Genomic DNA, 17,638 nt, shown 5'->3' on the forward strand with positions numbered 1-17,638 from the left:
ATTATATGAATATATGGAGATATAATATCTCCGAAACATACATAGTCCCATACTTACTCTTCTACATATAGGTTCAGTTTCCTTGCCATTTAGGTATTATCACTTGTTCAGTAGGCTACTACTGATTCTTCTGTAGTTTCATTTGACATCAACTTAGTTTTTTGAGTAATCATAGTTTTATGTTTTATCCCTACTAATATTATAAATGTTAAAGTATGTCTGTTTGTTACACTTTTACCCCGGAGCTTCTGAACCGATTTTGATGAAATTTGGTACAGCGATAGACTAGGTAGCTTGGAAAAGGACATACGCTACAATTATTTATCCCAGAAAAATTCTTGGTTCCCGCGGGATTTGTGATAAACTGAAATTCACGTCGAAGAGCTATAACTATACCAATACTAGGTTTAGTTTGCCATAGCATTCTTCCTCGATATAAGATTCATATAATATATTAGGAACGTGAGCGAAAACGGGAACTGGAATAGGACATGAGATAATCTACAATTCCAAACGTGCTTATTATTTTTAAAAACCCTTTATCTACGCAGATGAATTCATGGGCATCAGCTAAGATTTTATATTTATTATTATATGACCTATTTTCAAGTTTACAGGTTCGAGGTCACTGAGCATTTGAAATCCTGTTTTGCTATTTTTGTGCTCTATCATTATCAACTTCAGCATATTGCTCTACTTGTATTAGGTATATCTATTAAAATCTAATCTTTTATAATTATCATCTATGATATTAGATATGATCTAATTTAATATCAAATATTAATTAATGGATGATTAGATATTTTTCGATATATTGTACCGCTTTTTATTAAATACAACTAAGTCTAAGCTGTAGTAAAGTCAGTAAAGTCCAGGCGCAGGAAAGTCCTCGAATGGTGACCACGTACCAGAAGACGCAGTTTTGGTAGGCCCTCCACAAGATGTACCGATGATCTGGTCAAGATCGCCGGAATACGTTGGATGAGGGCAACGCAGGACCAATCGTCGTGGATATCTTTGGGAGAGGCCTTTGTCCAGCATTGGATATTCCGGCTGATGATGATGATGGTAGACTTAAGGGTACACTAGCGGATGACTTGAATTCGTTGTTAGACCCGGCTAAAACGCGTGCTATCTCATCCATCATCATGTGCGAAAGTGAAACACGCTTTAAAGAGGAGTAAGAAGCTATTACGCTCAGGCACACACATTTAATGAATGAATGATTTATAGAGAAAACGAGCGCGTAACATTTTATGAACAATGGACATACAGAAAATAGTAATGAATGTACATGTTCAAAATACAATTCTTTGAATTTTTAAGTAATTAATTTATCCCTGTATGGTAACAGTTTCGCTATTTTCAAACTCTATAAGTTGTTTATTTACGCCCAAAGCCACGCCAAATTACTGTTGACATATATATGTTACGTCGTCTATAACTTTCAACACATTTTTAACTTCTCGCTACGTAAATTTAAAATTTTCGAAAATTCGAGTTATTGGTTTTACCCCGTTTTTAAAAAATCGAGTTTTCATCAGATCTCCACAGTTTAGGGTCCTAGGAAGCTTCCCTGACTATTCTCGCGATGGTATCCGTACGGCTGTATATATTTATGGCTTGTGTGTGTGTGTGTGTGTGTGTGTGTATGGATGTATGTAAACCTCTTATAACTTTTGAACGGCTCGACCGATTTCATCGCGGTTGGCGCTATTCGAAAGGGCTTGACCAAACTTAGATTTTTGAATACAATTTGGACCGATTCGGAACGGTGGATGTTAAGATATCTCAAAAAATCTTAAAAATTTTCACATGTTGTTTGTTTGAAATAACTCTTTAACAGCTTTATCGATCGATTCCAAACCTTGAGAACTTATCAGCTCTTAATGCCAATTGCCAAGCCGGTCAAAATCGGTTGATTCGTTTGTGAGTTATTATTGACGAAAGAAAACCGAAAAAAATATTTTTTCGGAATTACTACGAAATTCCAAGTTCGATCAATTGAAAATCAAAGATTCTTTATGACGCTAAACTACGTCGAATGTTGCCAACCACGTGAATCTCGGTTCACTCAGTCAAAAGTAATTGCCGTTTTAAAATTTAAAAAATAGTGTTTTATTAAATTTTTGCCAGACTTTTGAGCTAAAAGAGCTCAAAAACATAGAACGGCTAACAGCATTTAGGCATGGAATTAGCGGGAATTTGCAGGGTTGGCTACTTGCTTGGTTCCAGAAATACAAGATAATTATGAACATAAACGTACTCCGTCAATCAGGGCAGAAATCAGAGTACTACGTTTGTGTGGAAGAATATCCGACTAGTGCAACCTGGCTTCTCACTAACTGACGCTTAGGTGGGAATCATGGTATTCACACCTAAGCTAACTTGCTTGGCGGCTGACGCGAAGGACAGGCGCGTCGCGTCTGATTCGCCAAAAGTCGGTAACTTCAAAGGCTAGTACGATTGAATTCGTTTATTTCATCTCAATTCGTCTGTCAACGGGTAACGCGGGATCGATTGGCCGCGTGCTAGCAAGTACAAATCGACTCGGCGTGGCTGGTTGTGATATCACGTGCCGTGAGATCCTTCCAGTCCCTAATGTGGTTTGTAGGAGAATTTTATCACACACAAATCCATCCTAGAAACACCGCACAAGGAAGCTCATTTCACAGCTTGAAAGAAAGAAAGAAAAATATTTTTTTCTGCAACTTAAACCTAGTATACAAGTAAACTTATTTATTAATTTATATTAACATGCAGAATTGGAGTTCACCTCAGCATAATACTGGTCATACTCACAGGTGATATGATCAGCGCTGGTCTTCCGGAGAACCCCAGGTAATCTAGCGGATTGTCATACTACATACAGGTTATATGAAGGGTTACCACACTAAATAATAATAATGTATGTGGAAGAAAGTTCGTTGAAATCTGCACTGTAGAGGAGCGTCAGACTGTTGCTTGTCGCGTGATGGTGGAATTCTGAAAAAACGACTTTTTAAGTAAGTACAAGAACTGACCCGGAAAACTTTGTTTTGTTATATAAATTAAGTACCCCGGGCCCGCTCATTGTATGAATTGTGTCGAATATATCGATATTTTTAAGTTAAAAAAATATAAATTCCAGTAAGCCTTATGAGAAAGCTCATGGCTGCTCAGAGGGTAATGGAGAGGGCTATGCTCGGAATGTCCCTTCGAGATCGAAGAAATGAAGAGATCCGTAGGAGAATCAATGTTACCGACATAGCCCAAATGATTGCAAAACTGAAGTGGCAGTGGGCAGGGCATATAGTACGATGGATAGATGGTCGTTGGGGCAGTAAAGTCCTCAAATGGCGACGACGTGCCGGAAGACGCAGTGTTGGTAGGTCCCCCTATAAGATGAACAGACGATCTGGTTAAGATCGCCGGAATACGTTGGATGAGGGCAGCGTAGGACCGATTGTCGTGGAAATCTTTGGGGGAGGCCTTTGTCCAGCAGTGGACGTCATCAGGCTGATGATGATAAGTTCCCGTAATCTATCAATTCACGGTCTTATACGGTCTTCTTTCATTTAGTCGGTATCACACTGCTGCCTTCAAAGGTAGTTTTAGATATAATGCAATTAAGTGCTGGAACAATATAGCACCACCGTCTAAGTCAAAATCAGTTAATTTCATTAAATTACAAATTAAGGATAGCTATTAAACGATTATCAAAGTTTCCAGCCTTAGTTACGTTCAAAGAGACGTTTAATTAGTTATTACTATGATTTTGTTCTAATTGTAATTACTTTTTTATAATCTGTATGTTTTGTTTTAGTGTCTAAGTTTAGTAGTAATTGTTTTTTATGTTTATAGTCAATTTAAATTAGGCGACGTGTCCACCTTGAAGTCAAGGGTCACGCGGGGGTTACAGAAGATCAGCGTTGCAACACATTTGTGTTGGAACACAATATGCTGAGTGGTTCCTTTTTTAAACACCACACGTTTTTATATTTATATATTTATGTTATTTGTGTATGTGTATAATCTAATCATCATAAAACCTACTCCGAAACACGCTGCGTCTTATAGTATGTATTATTCCGATCGTTTCAGTAGTTTTCGTAGTATTACCAAAGGAAAAAACGTCACTCCATTTATTAGCATAGATAGCGGAAGACAATAAAGTAAATAAGGAAATTGTTTAAAAATACAAATGAGTTACGTTTCTCTTAAGTACGAGCATTTTGTCATTGTTTCCATATGGATTTTGTAAACAGATGACTGTTGTTAACTTATTTGTACGTTCGTAATTAACTGCTTTGTGTTTTTATATTTCTTTGTGTGATATGTCATCATAGGACAGTTTTCTCTAAGTTTCTTGAGTCTTATCATGAACAAACCAGCTAGATTACTTTATAATATTTGCAGAGTGTAGACTCAGAGATGCTTGCATTTTTATAACTTGATTTTTGTTTGCTTTGACATACACATAATATATATATGAAAATATTACTCTAGTGAATCTCTTCAACACACCTGTTGTTGAAATCGTCTTCTAAAACTAAAATGGTAAGACCGTGGAATCTGCTATATTTCTTGGCTTTACTCTTAATTCCAAATTGCAATAGGGACCCCATATTGAAGGATTCACGAATTGGCTTAGTTTTGCAGCATGAGGGGTTAATAAAATTAGGCAGTTAACTGACATATATGCGGCGACTAGTTTTCTTTCGTTTTTTTCATAGTATTACGTCCTATGGTGTATTGTTACGGGGCAGTGCAGCCGATATTAATATCACCATTGTGCTGCAGAAGAGGGCTATTCGCGATGTTTATAGCCTAGGTTCCAAAGAATCTTTAAGAGAAAAATTTATCATCAGCCGGAAGACGTCCACTGCTGGAGAAAGGTCCCCCCAAGATCTCCACGACGATCGGTCCTGCGCTGCCCTCATCCAACATATTCCGCCGATCTTGACGAGATCGTTAATCCGACTTGTGAGCGGCCTACCAACGCTGCGTCTTCCGGTACGCGGTCGCTATTCCAGGACTTCTGCCCCACCAGCAATCCGTCCGTCGTACCCTGCCCACTGACACCTCCGTTTCGCAATCATTTGGGCTATATCGGTGAATTTAGCTTTGCTACGGATCTCCTCATTTCTGATTAGATCTCGCAGGGAAACTTCGAGCATAGGCCTCTCCATTGCCCTCTGAGCGACCATAAACTTTCTTGTAAATGGGCAAGAGGCGTGATGGAAAGGGATGAGGCAACCACCCATGGTAATCCGCACTGTAATTATTCTTTATTATCTTCTAAATATATAAAAATGAATTGCTGTTCGTTAGTCTCGCTAAAACTCGAGACCGGCTGGACCGATTTGGCTAATTTTGGTCTTGAATTATTTGTGGAAGTCCAGGGAAGGTTTAAAAGGTGAATAAAAAGGAAAATGCTGCTAAATTAAATAAAAACAATCAATTTGTTTTTCCTTTGATGGACACACCATACATAATTTCTATGGGAATATTAGAAGGTGAATAAATATGAAAGTGTTCGGAATTAAATAAAAACAACAATTTTGTTTTTCCTTGATGTGTCCCCGATACTTGTTTTGTATGGACATATTTTCTATCAGAGAATTTATTGACGCACGGTTTGACAGTTCTGCTGTGAAACAGTTTCATTACAACAACAGGGAGCATATTTTACGAAATAATTTTTGATGTTATGATATATTATTGACAAATTCATAAAACACATTATTTTATTTATTATATACATACAGAACAACGTCTGTCGGGCCAACTAGTAACAAATAGATCTTAAACCGATGAAATGATTTTAAAATGTATGCAAGTATATCACAATAGTCTGCTAAGATTCGACAAAGGGATCATGATGGCAAAGCAGTCTTGACGGCGGCAAAATCATTTGGCGAAAGTATGATTTCAGCTGATTAAGATATTTCAGCGAATTATCAAAAATATCTTCAATTATCGAAAAGCATTGTCTATCAAAACTCGTCATATCTTATCATAGATAATATGACATACTTCGCGACGAACCTATGCGTGGAACACACGTTTTGACACGGATTTACTTTGTGGTGTGAAAATGAGCGGGATTTGAACTGAGTGAGTATTTGTTATATTTTCGTATCCTAAGCTCAAATTCTGAAGGAAAAATTGTTGAGATGCTCTCGGATTACTTGATGCGGAATATTAGCATTGCTATTATTGATTAGTAAAGGATTAAAATCGAATAACAAAAGATTGTTATTTACCACAAGGGCAAGAGCCCTTTTGAGAATAATTGGTAATATAATGTTATTACTTTGAAAGCTATTTGTTTTCAGCAATTATTTAATTATATGCTCCAATTTAATTCAGCTTTAAACTAACATCAAACAAAAGAACGACTAACAATACAATATTTATAATAACCAAAAGAATATGTGTTTGTTTATTATTTCTGGTAGAGCCATACAAATATTGGTTGTATTGTTCTGTAATATACATCATTAAAGATCACTCTAGTCTAAAATTAGTTAAATATGCCACTTTTATCATTCTAAGCGCTGTTATGGTCTTACGGTTTGGCTGCAGCAAATTGCACAACTATGTTTACCTTGCTGCTATAATATAAACTTTATCGATTTTTTATCTTTTAACAGTTAATGCTTCAGCACCGACTGTTATCCAAATCTTCCACGTCGAGGTTCTTACCGCAGCTGACAATTTATTCCGGTCATACTTTTTACTTAATTCCTTCAGTGCTTTGTACCCTTTGTGTTAATATCACAACGATTCTCTTTCATCTTGATCTATCGGTACCTTTCCTTCTTCGAGTCTTCTTGTCACAAAATTTCTATCGCATTTAATATAGTCATTCTTTATGAATTATGTCATTGTATTCGAAATTGTTCGTGTGAATCTAAGGTCTAGAAAAGGCCTATGATAGAGTGGTGAGAAATGAATTGTGGTCAGCATTGTCCCCGAGCGGTGTGAGCAGTGTCCTCATACGAGCATTGCAATCTCTTTATAGAGATTCTAGTGCTTTTGAAATAAACGGGGCATACACTGAATGGTTTAATATCGAAAAAGGTGTTAGACAGGGATGTGTAGCGTCACCGTGGCTGTTTAATCTGTTCATGAACAATTGCTTGACAGGTTTAAAAGAGAATGACAGTGGGTTGAGAATGAATGAGTTACTCGTCAAATGTTTTCTCTATGCTGATGACCAAGTATTACTTGCATCTTCAGCCGAGAAGTTGCAAGAGATGTTAACTGCTATGAATGGAGCTTTTGGTAGAAAGGGAATGAAGATGAATGTAAAGAAGACGAAAGTGATGGTGCTTGAAAGAGATGAGGTAGTGACAGACTGCAATATCGTGATTGGAGATGAAAAAATTGAACAGGTAAATGAGTTTGTGTATCTGGGTTCTAAATTTACAAGAGATGGAAAGTATGAGAGTGATATTGAAAGAAGAGTGAATGCAGGAAACGTGGTGAATGGAGCTTTGCACTCCTTTATGAACAGTCAGAAGTCTAATAAGATCGCTTGGCTGTGCATGGGGGGGTGTTGGTTCCAACACTCATGTACGGAAGTGAAAGTTGGGTATGGCAGAAGAAACATGAAAGCAGAATAAATGCAGTTGAGATGAGAGCGTTGAGAAGTATGATAGGAGTTAAACTGAGTGACAGGATGAAAAATAGTGAGATAAGGAAACGTTGTGGTCTGAAAGAAGATGTTGTGACAAAAATTGAGAAAGGTATGCTGAGATGGTTTGGACATGTCGAGAGAATGAATAAAGAACGATTGACGAAGAAAGTGTATAAGGCCAGTGTGAATGAAAGTGTTGGAAGGGGACCTAGGTCATGATAAAAAAATTCACACATTTATCGTTTTATTTTGTTAATACTACCTGCAATCAGAAAATTTTACTATTAACATGGAAAGGCGGCAGTTCTGCAGAGGACCTCTTTCATTTAGAATGCAGAAACCTATTCATCCAGATCAATTACTCGTGATTTTTTAAGTCTTTGTTAGGTTTAGTTGCCTGTATAGAAGCTTGTTCGGGCCGACGACGATTTTCCTCGTGTTGCTGTGATTTCTTGCTAAGTCATAGGTTTTTTTGCATACTGGCGGATTTTTGATTATGAACCATGGCGCATTTTAGAATAGCGTTTGAGATCTTTGGAGTATTTCAATTTTGTAGCTGCCCAATGTGCCACAAAGTTGGATACCATAGATCCTGATATGCTTGATGGCTTCTTTATAAACAAGGAGAGATCTAGCCAATAAGGCAGTACAAGCTTCTGAATTTAAGAATCATTTTACCTTGGTTAGCTCCAAGTTAGTCGACGGTTCAGGTGAATGCGTAAGTATATAACTGAGTCCAGTTGTAGAAGGGGTTTACTGGCTAAGGCTAGTGGAGAACAGCACTTTCTGAGTTTCACACTCAGTCATCCTCAAAGCTTTCAGCAAGTACCTTATTTTATCTAGCTGGGTTTGTAGTATTGCGGACGTTGTGTGCTACTGTATAAGTACTGCTCGCAAGGATTGCAGTTTCATCTTCTAAGGTAGCTGTCATAACACCTTCTGTGGTTGGAATATCAGATGTATATAAACATTAAAGAGATGGATCCAAAACTGAACCCTGCGAAACACCTGCTTTGCAGTCATAGAATTCAGAACGGGAATGGTTTTACTTAGGATAATCACCTAATTTATATAATACTAGCTTTTACCCGTGACTTCATCCGCGTGGAATTCTTTGGGCAATATTTTTCAGGACAGTTTTACGACAATTAATACACATACAAACTGATCTTTTTTTTCTGCCTGCGGTGCTCTTCCATGATACAGTGGATATACCTTGTCATTGTGGACAGTCTCTTTAATAGTACTTCCCTGCAAATTTTAATCTCCTATTTCATCTCCATGTATGTCAAATTATCAAAAATCGAACAAATATATTTTTGTACCAAATATAATCAAAATAGAATTTGGAGTTAGGTGTGAAAGCGTGTCGTTGTTTGGATATTCATACGAATTTTCATCCCCACACAGGTCGAAATACATAACAAACGCTAGGATAAATATCTATTTCTTATCAACTACTTAAACACCAAATTTTACTGTGTCAACATCGATAGTGCGAACCTTCATACAATCATCTATACCCATCTATTTCAACCCTTCCATTAATTTTTTCGCAATTAAATTTAGTCTATGTCCTTTACCAAACTCTAGTCTATCCCTGTACTATATTTCATCAGAATCGGTTTAGTGGTTTAGACTTGAAAGCGTAACAAAAAATGTAACATTCACATTTATTATATTAGTAGGGAATATTAGATAGTTCATTTATTATTCTGCAGTCGTCTCTGCAGAATAATTATCCCTTATCCTTACCTTGTCGAAGGCCTCCTGTACGTCGAGGAACACAGAGGAGCAGCAGTAGTTTTTGTCTTCTATCGAGACTCTGACCTTTACGAAAACTCGAAGAACTTATTAGAATTTTCTCCAAGATAGTTCCGTATTGAAGTCCAATGAGTTTTGTGGTTATTGAAGATTGTCAGGAGTACTGTTCAGTCTTTTTTGTATGTCTTAGAAACTGTCGAGACAGGAGCTGATGTCAAAAGTTGGTAGTCGAGATATCCTTGAATGTTAAAAATTAGCTAGTTGATCAGGCGTTTTCGTGTGGTCGGTAAGTAAGTCCGCTGTTTCGCCTGTGGAAAATGACGCCAAGAAGTTACTAGTAAGACTATTTTTAACTCCCTTGCTCATATAGACATAATCCAGGAGCCACAGCGGGTACGAGTATTCTTGGCGTTCCACCAGTTGGAAGGTACTATCAAAAGCTGTCTTTATTTATTGTTTGTTTTGATGGGCAATATATTACTTAAATAGTGAATCTCCACAACTTATCTTCAACGCACACTGTTGTTGCTTGAATCTAGTCTGTTTCATACGCAGGTAACTACCGGTGTTTGATTTATGCTGCTTCTATTTGTAGTTAATTTTATGCAATTGTATGAGTAGTTCGATTTCGCTGTTTTTGGTCGTTGGCTTAGCTATTTCAGGTTGCTAATCTTAAAGTCTTTATACAGTTCTACTTTAAGGGCTATATTTCACCGGGAGCATGGTGGAGCAACCAGTCGAGCCACCGTGGTGTCCGTAACCTACCAAATTAGACACCCTACATACACCAAAGTCACGATGCGTCGGATTTGGTCACGCCACCAAATTGGTTGTCCAACCAAATGGACACCAGGAGAGTAACTCTCTACAGAGCTGAATACATTTTGTTGGTAGCGGCGACTGGTTGTGCCACCGTGGTATCCTAGTGAAATATAGCCCTAAGACCTAATTATAGATCGCATATTTTGTTTTACCTTACAATTTATCTTTTATTTTGTCCAATAAGCCAAACACTCATCCCTTATCACATTGTTTCAGAACCAATACACAAAATCAATTACTAATAATTTTGATTTTGAAACTAATTTTGAGAACAAAGAAACATATAAAAATCTGCCAAGATGTTGATGGCATCGCTGAGGACGTTGACTCCGCGGATGAAGTTCAACTTCACGAAGCCGAAGATCGACAACATGGTGTTCAAGCTGCATTACAAGTTGACAGTGACGATGTTGCTCAGTTTCGTGATCCTGGTGTGCGCGCGGGAGTACTTCGGACAGCATATTCAGTGTTTGTCGGACCAGGGTGTTCCACCACACGTCATTCAGACTTACTGCTTCTTTATGGCGACGTTCACCATCGTAAGTGTACATTTAGGGTCTTACCTCATACAAATGCTCGTACGAGATTATGACGCTTAACGCATCTTTCTTTAAAAAAAAAAATGATAGGTGTCTGCTGCATTGTATTTATGTTTCTATCGAATCAGAAAATACAAATTACAAGAAAATTAGTATAACCCTCCAAATATCTGCACAAATTTTATGTGAACTTTGGCCGTTTATAATGTACCTACTCATCCCTACTAATATTATAAATGTGGATATAAGTTTGTATGTTATGCTTTTACACCTAAACCACTGAACCGATTTTGATTAAATTTAGTACAGAGATAGGCTGTAACTTGGAAAAGGATATAGGCTATTTATAGCGAAAAAATATAAAATGGAGGTATTGAAATAAATGGGAAATGAAATAAGGGATAAAAGCTTTTTCGTTCGAGCAATTTTAAACTCAGTCTTACCTATTAAATGGGAGATTAAAGTTCGCAAGGAAATACTATTAAAAAGACTGTCCACAATGACACGAAATAATAGGCACTGTATCATAGAAGAGCGCTGCCAGAAGCGGAAACAGCAGTTTGTAGGTATGTGTATTATTTCCTAAGTGTCCTAAAAAATAAAAAAACGCTGGCAAAAGTAACTATTACAAGCGGACGAAGTCGCGGGTAAAATCTAGTAAATTATAAATGTAATGAAACCTTACAATAGAAACCTCTCGCATGTAATGGAGATTTTATGTGATAAACATTTATTTCACAGTAAGGATTACTCAAAAACACGTAATTCCGGGAAGAAGTTTTGTTGAATTTCTGCACATTATTTTTCATTCAATATTATCACTTTCTCTTCCTTGTCGTCAACAGGCGGTATGCGTTGAACAACATGCTTTTCGGTCATGTTGGCGTTGTTGAGAGACAGGACTGCGTAGGGTCCCTCTTAAACAAAACAAATAAATTACATAACCTGAGAATGGTCGGTCGCTTCCCAAGGTGAGGTATTATTAATACACAGATCCTTAAATAAACAAAGCGTCTGGTCTGGCGCACCCCAGTATCAGCTCGATCCATTTGATCACGTGCAACGCAAAGCAGCTCGAATTGTCAGCGACCCAGTGCTCTGTGAACGGCTGGATCACTTGGCGTTGCGTAGAGACATCGTTTCATTGTGTGTCCTCTACCGCATTTATCATGGGGAGTGTTCCGAAGAGCTGTATCACCTGATTCCTGCCGGCGAATTCCACCTTCGCACGACACGCCACAAGTTAGGATATCATCCCCACCATCTGGATGTGTGGCAGTCCTCCACAGTGCGGTTTTCAAGGAGCTTTCTTCCACGTACTACAAAGCTGTGGAACGAACTTTCTTGTACGGTGTTTCCGGGACGATACGACAAAAAAAGCGCGTACACCTTCCTTAAACGCCGGCAACGCTCCTGTCATTCCTCTGATGTTGCAAGAGAATGTGGACGGAGGTGATCACTTAACACCAGGTGACCCGTACGCTCGTTTGTCCTCCTTTTCCAAAAAAAAAAACGGTCATAGTATAAAAACTACGAACGATAATCGGCCTACCAAGTACGACTCGTTTTCGGCGGTTCCCACCTTCTTTTTCTGTCTACCTACGATTGTCCGTAGTTTGTTTAGGTGCCGATAGATGGAGTAAACTCTATAACTATTATTTTTTTCGTCAGGTTCGGCATTACAACGAGAGTCTCCTGGAAGGCGGGTTCCTGCCACATCCAGGAGTGGGCCCGTTGCTGTCCACAGATGAGACCATCCATCACACGTACTACCAATGGGTGCCGTTTGTTCTGTTCATACAATCGCTTTGCTTCTACATGCCGCATTATGTCTGGAAGTCAAAAGAAGGTTAGTATTACTGATCCAATTTTATTCAAATTTATGTATTTATTACTTTAGTGTGCATGACAGCTACGTCTTACACTCGCGATACTTTGTTTGAGTGTGCGTGAGTAGCTGAAAATGGAGGCTAACAGTTCACCGCTATTTTTGACCTGTTCAGTCAAAGTCTGCCTTATCTAAGAATGTATGTTTTTTTTATTCTCATCGCCAACACAATTATATCCAATTATTAAATTAAGAAATATAAGATATAAATAATTATAAATAGAAATTTAAATTGTGCGGCATTTTTTTGCTCCCACACAAAGGAGAAGGGCTACCCTCCGTCTAGGCTACGCAGCCGTCTGCGTTGGTTATGTGGGACTTAAAACCTTAGTGGCTACCCACTAAACATGACCTGAGGTTGGCTTTGGGCAAGTGCCCTCTAAGTCTTCATCGGAGGCGACCTTCTCTTGGGGAGAGAGAGGCGTAAGCGGCACTTCCTATGGAGTATCCGCTGGATTGTGGGACAACAGCCTGTTCTGGCATTATGTATAAAAAAAATGGCTCTGTCGTAAATCCTATTACTCCACAGCTGAATATATAAGTGATTGGACAGCCTGGGACTAGATTATGATTTTTTTATAGCGATAGCAATTACTGTACAATATTGTATATTTTTATTGAATAGAGCGCAAAAAAAGAAGGCTGGGAGATTTTCTTGCACCGCTTCATCTCTCTCAGAGCGCCATTTGTTTCCGAAGCGGTAGTAGTATCTAGTATATTAGAAATGACATCAAAAAGAATTCTTAAAGAATCAATTTTGAGAAAAAAAAATGCGTTTTATGCCTTTCAAAGAAACAATACACTAACATTTATCACTGGAAATATACGTCGATAGACTTTCGGACGGAAACACGTACCAACAATATTTTTTATAAGAGGAATATTTACTTGATGGAAAGTGGTGAACCGGCCATGGACATCCGCAATACCAGGTGTCAAGAGAAACGTTGCCGGCCTTTAAGTTGGAATATGGAGTTAATTTTTTTATTTCTTTATTAGGCACTTCAACAGAATACATATTAATACATTAACAAATATAAACTTAACATTATTTACAATTCTAATATGCACACCTATAAAAGAAATGCACAGCATTGACTAATAATAATTTAAAGTAGGTGTTTTAAAATTAATTACATATAAAAGTTAATGTGAAAATTAAATTTAAGTTACTAGGTTTGTTTATAGAATGACTTAAAAGTATGTTAGTATTTTATTCTTAAGTGAGCCATGAGAGTCATTGAATATTATCTGGGTGTTTTCTAACAAGCATGCTATATTGTTCGCCACCTCTGATAATTGGAGAATTCATTCCTAAATTCGATTTTATAAGAGGTCTGCTAAATGTATTATGAATACTTTTACGCGGATACCTCCCAGGTACGGTGAAAGATATTAATTAAAAAAGAGTTAATATGGAATAAAGAGTATGATCTAATCTTGAAGAACCCTATGTCGTATCGGTTTGGGAAAACAGACGCCGGTTATTGATTCCACAAAATGGCGGTGCAAGTCATAAAGTAATTTTATTATTGCTATATTGTGCTGTTCAGGTTGTGGCTTCATTAAGTTCATTCCTGAGAGTAGAACAAAACATACAAGATTTTATGACGATACGTCACTCGAAAGGTTAACTCAGTTGATTAGAGCACTGGTACGGAACGCCAGAGGTCGTGGGCTCGAATCCCGCGTCGTTCATAAAATTTTCTTTTTCAAATTTTATTTGTGTATTAATCCTAGAAGTGAGGGTTATCACTTTAAAAATATAATGAATTATTGCTATATTATGATGTTTCTAGTTTAAGTGATACCTATAAATTTTTATTATATTATGTGTAAGTATATCTAAACATAAATTTTATCTAATAGAGAAGCCCATTGCTGAAAACATCTAAATTAAATTCACATGCATATGTAGCCTTTTTTAGAATTAAATAAATATATGTATAATAAGAAAAAAGCCAATTATATTAATCTTAGATCATTTACACGTCAAAATAGAACGTGACAGCTGTGAATACGACGAAAAATTTAGGTAGAATTTTATCCTCTATTTTTAGCAATACACACACACTAATACTAAGCGACTTACAAATCGCGAGTGTAAGACGTAGCTTGTCACGCACACTAAAGTAATAAACCATGCCCTTTTTTCTTCAGTTGTCTAACAGCAAGATGCTCTATCTAGGCGTATAATTTATCTAAGAAACAAAATAACTAGACATATATCATCACAAAAAATGTTTCAGAACAGGATTCTCTTATTACTTGTAGGTATTTATGGAACAGAAGAAACAGGCGCAAACTATAGTAATTACTGATAATATTCTACACACACTTATTTGGATGCATTGATAATTATATATTAACAATAATAAAAGGCATTTATTTTCTCAAAATTGATTCCTCTAGAATTCTTTTTGATGTCATTTCTAATAACTATAAGATACTACTAGATACTACTACCGCTTCGGAAACAAATGGCGCTCTGAGAGAGAAGAAGCGGCGTAAGAAACTCTCCCAGCATTCTTTTGTTGCTCTCTTTTCAATAAAAATATACAATATTGTACAGTCATTTCTGTCGCTATAAAATAATCACAATCTAGTCCCAGGCTGTCCCATTATTTAGATATTCAGCAGCAGAGCCATTTTTTTATAAAACATTTAAATTTATTTATAGATAATGCCTGAACAGTGGCTGGGACTTTATTATATAAGTGTATACATTTACCCTTAAAGCTATTATGTATCTTATGAAGCCTACTAGAATTAATTACAAGCAATCTCATATTTCTAGTGTTATAATAATGAAAATCACTATTAAGAGCAAAAAGGTGACGATTATTGTGAACGTATATTAAATTTTCATAAATGTACTGACAATGAACAGTCATAATATTTATTTCTTTAAATTTTTCTTCGAGAGACTGTCTCTAACCAAGCTGATAATTAGCAAAATAATAATCTAATATTCCTGGCCTGTTTCCATCGTATTTCTAGCAACAGAAGCTCTTTCTAGACGTATAAATTATCAAAGATATTATTAACATCAAAATTTATAATAATTCTAGACACTGAATTGAAATTAAAATCAAATATTTTTAAAGTTTAAATTTTTTGTATATTGTTAGGTGGACGAATCAAATCTTTGGTTGACGGTCTCCAATATGCCGGCTTAGCTCTGCAAGAAACGGACATGCAGGCTGGTGAAATAAATGTGATGTCCAGGTCCTCCCTGGAAAACAAGATAGATTTGATCAAGAAAGATATAATACTGAGGTAACTAATAGATAGGTACTAGAAAAACCACTGAATAGTTCAAATTCTAACCCCCTTATTTATAATAGTCTGCTAACTTAAAGCATTGCTAATTCTCACTCTGTCTTCTTCTATTGACCTAAGTCAGAATGAGAAAAAACACTCCTAAGCGGCTGTTTAAAGTTAGGAGACCATTATGAATAAGGGGGTAAGTAAGTAAGCAAAGTGCTAATGAATGTAACTCATCTATTTAATTTTAATACGAACACCTATCTACCCTACACACCACAACAGAACATACATTTGATTTACCCATAAGCAGATTAAAGTAATATTGTTGTATTATTATTAGTCACCGACATAGCCCAAATGATTGCGAAACTGAAGTGGCAGTGGGCAGGGCAAAGAGCTCGATGGACAGATGGTCGGTGGAGCAGAAAAGTCCTCGAATAGCGACCTTGTACCGGAAGACGCACTGTTGGTAGGCCCCCCACAAGATGGACTGACGATCTGGTCAAGATCGCCGGAACGTTGGACGAGGGCAGCGTAGGACCGATCGTCGTGGAAATCTTTGGAGGAGGCCTTTGTCCAGAATTGGACGTCCTCCGGCTGATGTGGGTGATGATTATTATTATTATTAGTATTCACGATATATATTTTATTAATTTGATACCGATATTTCAAACCAATGCATGTATGCATGTAACTTGTATTTAGTTCAAATGTTATTTTTTAATCTTTATTATTATTGAATTTATCTTAAATAGTTTTTTCTTATAAAGCTGATTATTAAATATTAAATAAACAAAAGTTCAATAAATACGCACGAAATATTAAATATCGGAACGTCATGTTATTGGTTGAACCACAGTGTGACGTCAAAGTCTATTTAAACTTAAGCAATGGTATGGTTCGTGGATATTATTTTTGGTGGTTAATTTAACATATAAATTTTATGTTAGTTTTTTATTATTCAGTAATCTGTATAGTTATTATTTACTATGACTGAAAGTGCATTTTTTAAAGCGCAATAAGATAATCTTCCATAAATAGACGCGTTTATAATGCTATTTGATGACGCGTTTTTCTGTTTTTCAAACTCAGATTTGCTGAATTTAAAACAGTGGATAATAATCATATCAATGTTAAGGTAATGTTTTATGGTTACATATTTAAGGTAAAAAACAATAAAATTACGAACTAAATAAAAAATAACATATTCATTAAATTCGCTTCAAAATTGGTAACTTGTATCATATACCAAAACAATATAAGCTTTACCTCTTCTCATTGATTTGTTTTATGGAAGAGAGGACAAACGAGAGTAGGTACGTGTCAACTCACATTCTCCTGCAATACCAGTAGAATCACAAGAGCGTTGCCGGCCCTTTAAAAAAGTGTACGCGCTTTTTATAAGGGTATTCATGACGTATCGTCCTGAAAACAGCGTTCAAGGAAGCTCATTCCACAGCTTCGTTGTGCGTGGAAGAAAGTTCCTCGAAAACCGCACTGTGGAGGAACGCCACACTATTAAAATTGTTTTTTTTTTTTCACCTCACCTGTTGTTAAGAGATCACCGCCACCCACAATCTCTTGGAGTTGCAGTCTCACAGGAGCCTTTTTTGAAGGTACCCATGTCATATCGTCCCGGAAACACCGCACAAGGAAGCTCATTCCACAGCTTTGTAGTACGTGGAAGAAGCTCCTTATAAGCCGCACTGTGGAGGACCGCCACACATA

The 17,638-nt window shown here is 36.9% G+C and overlaps 1 protein-coding gene across 1 annotated transcript in view; it reads left to right on the forward strand.

Annotated features, from left to right (window-relative positions):
• Positions 1 to 5,993: 5,993 nt before the first annotated feature.
• The window catches only part of LOC126964531 (innexin inx7), a 28,212-nt gene continuing 16,567 nt past the window's right edge, over positions 5,994 to 17,638 (forward strand). Inside the window, exons 1-4 of the mRNA XM_050807717.1 lie at positions 5,994 to 6,099; positions 10,430 to 10,752; positions 12,424 to 12,601; positions 15,772 to 15,919. Coding sequence (XP_050663674.1) covers positions 10,513 to 10,752; positions 12,424 to 12,601; positions 15,772 to 15,919 — 566 coding nt within the window. The 5' untranslated portion in view covers positions 5,994 to 6,099; positions 10,430 to 10,512. The remainder of the gene's footprint in view (positions 6,100 to 10,429; positions 10,753 to 12,423; positions 12,602 to 15,771; positions 15,920 to 17,638) is intronic.

This window comes from Leptidea sinapis, chromosome 5 (genome assembly GCF_905404315.1).
Source record: "Leptidea sinapis chromosome 5, ilLepSina1.1, whole genome shotgun sequence".
Classification (NCBI taxonomy): domain Eukaryota; kingdom Metazoa; phylum Arthropoda; class Insecta; order Lepidoptera; family Pieridae; genus Leptidea; species Leptidea sinapis.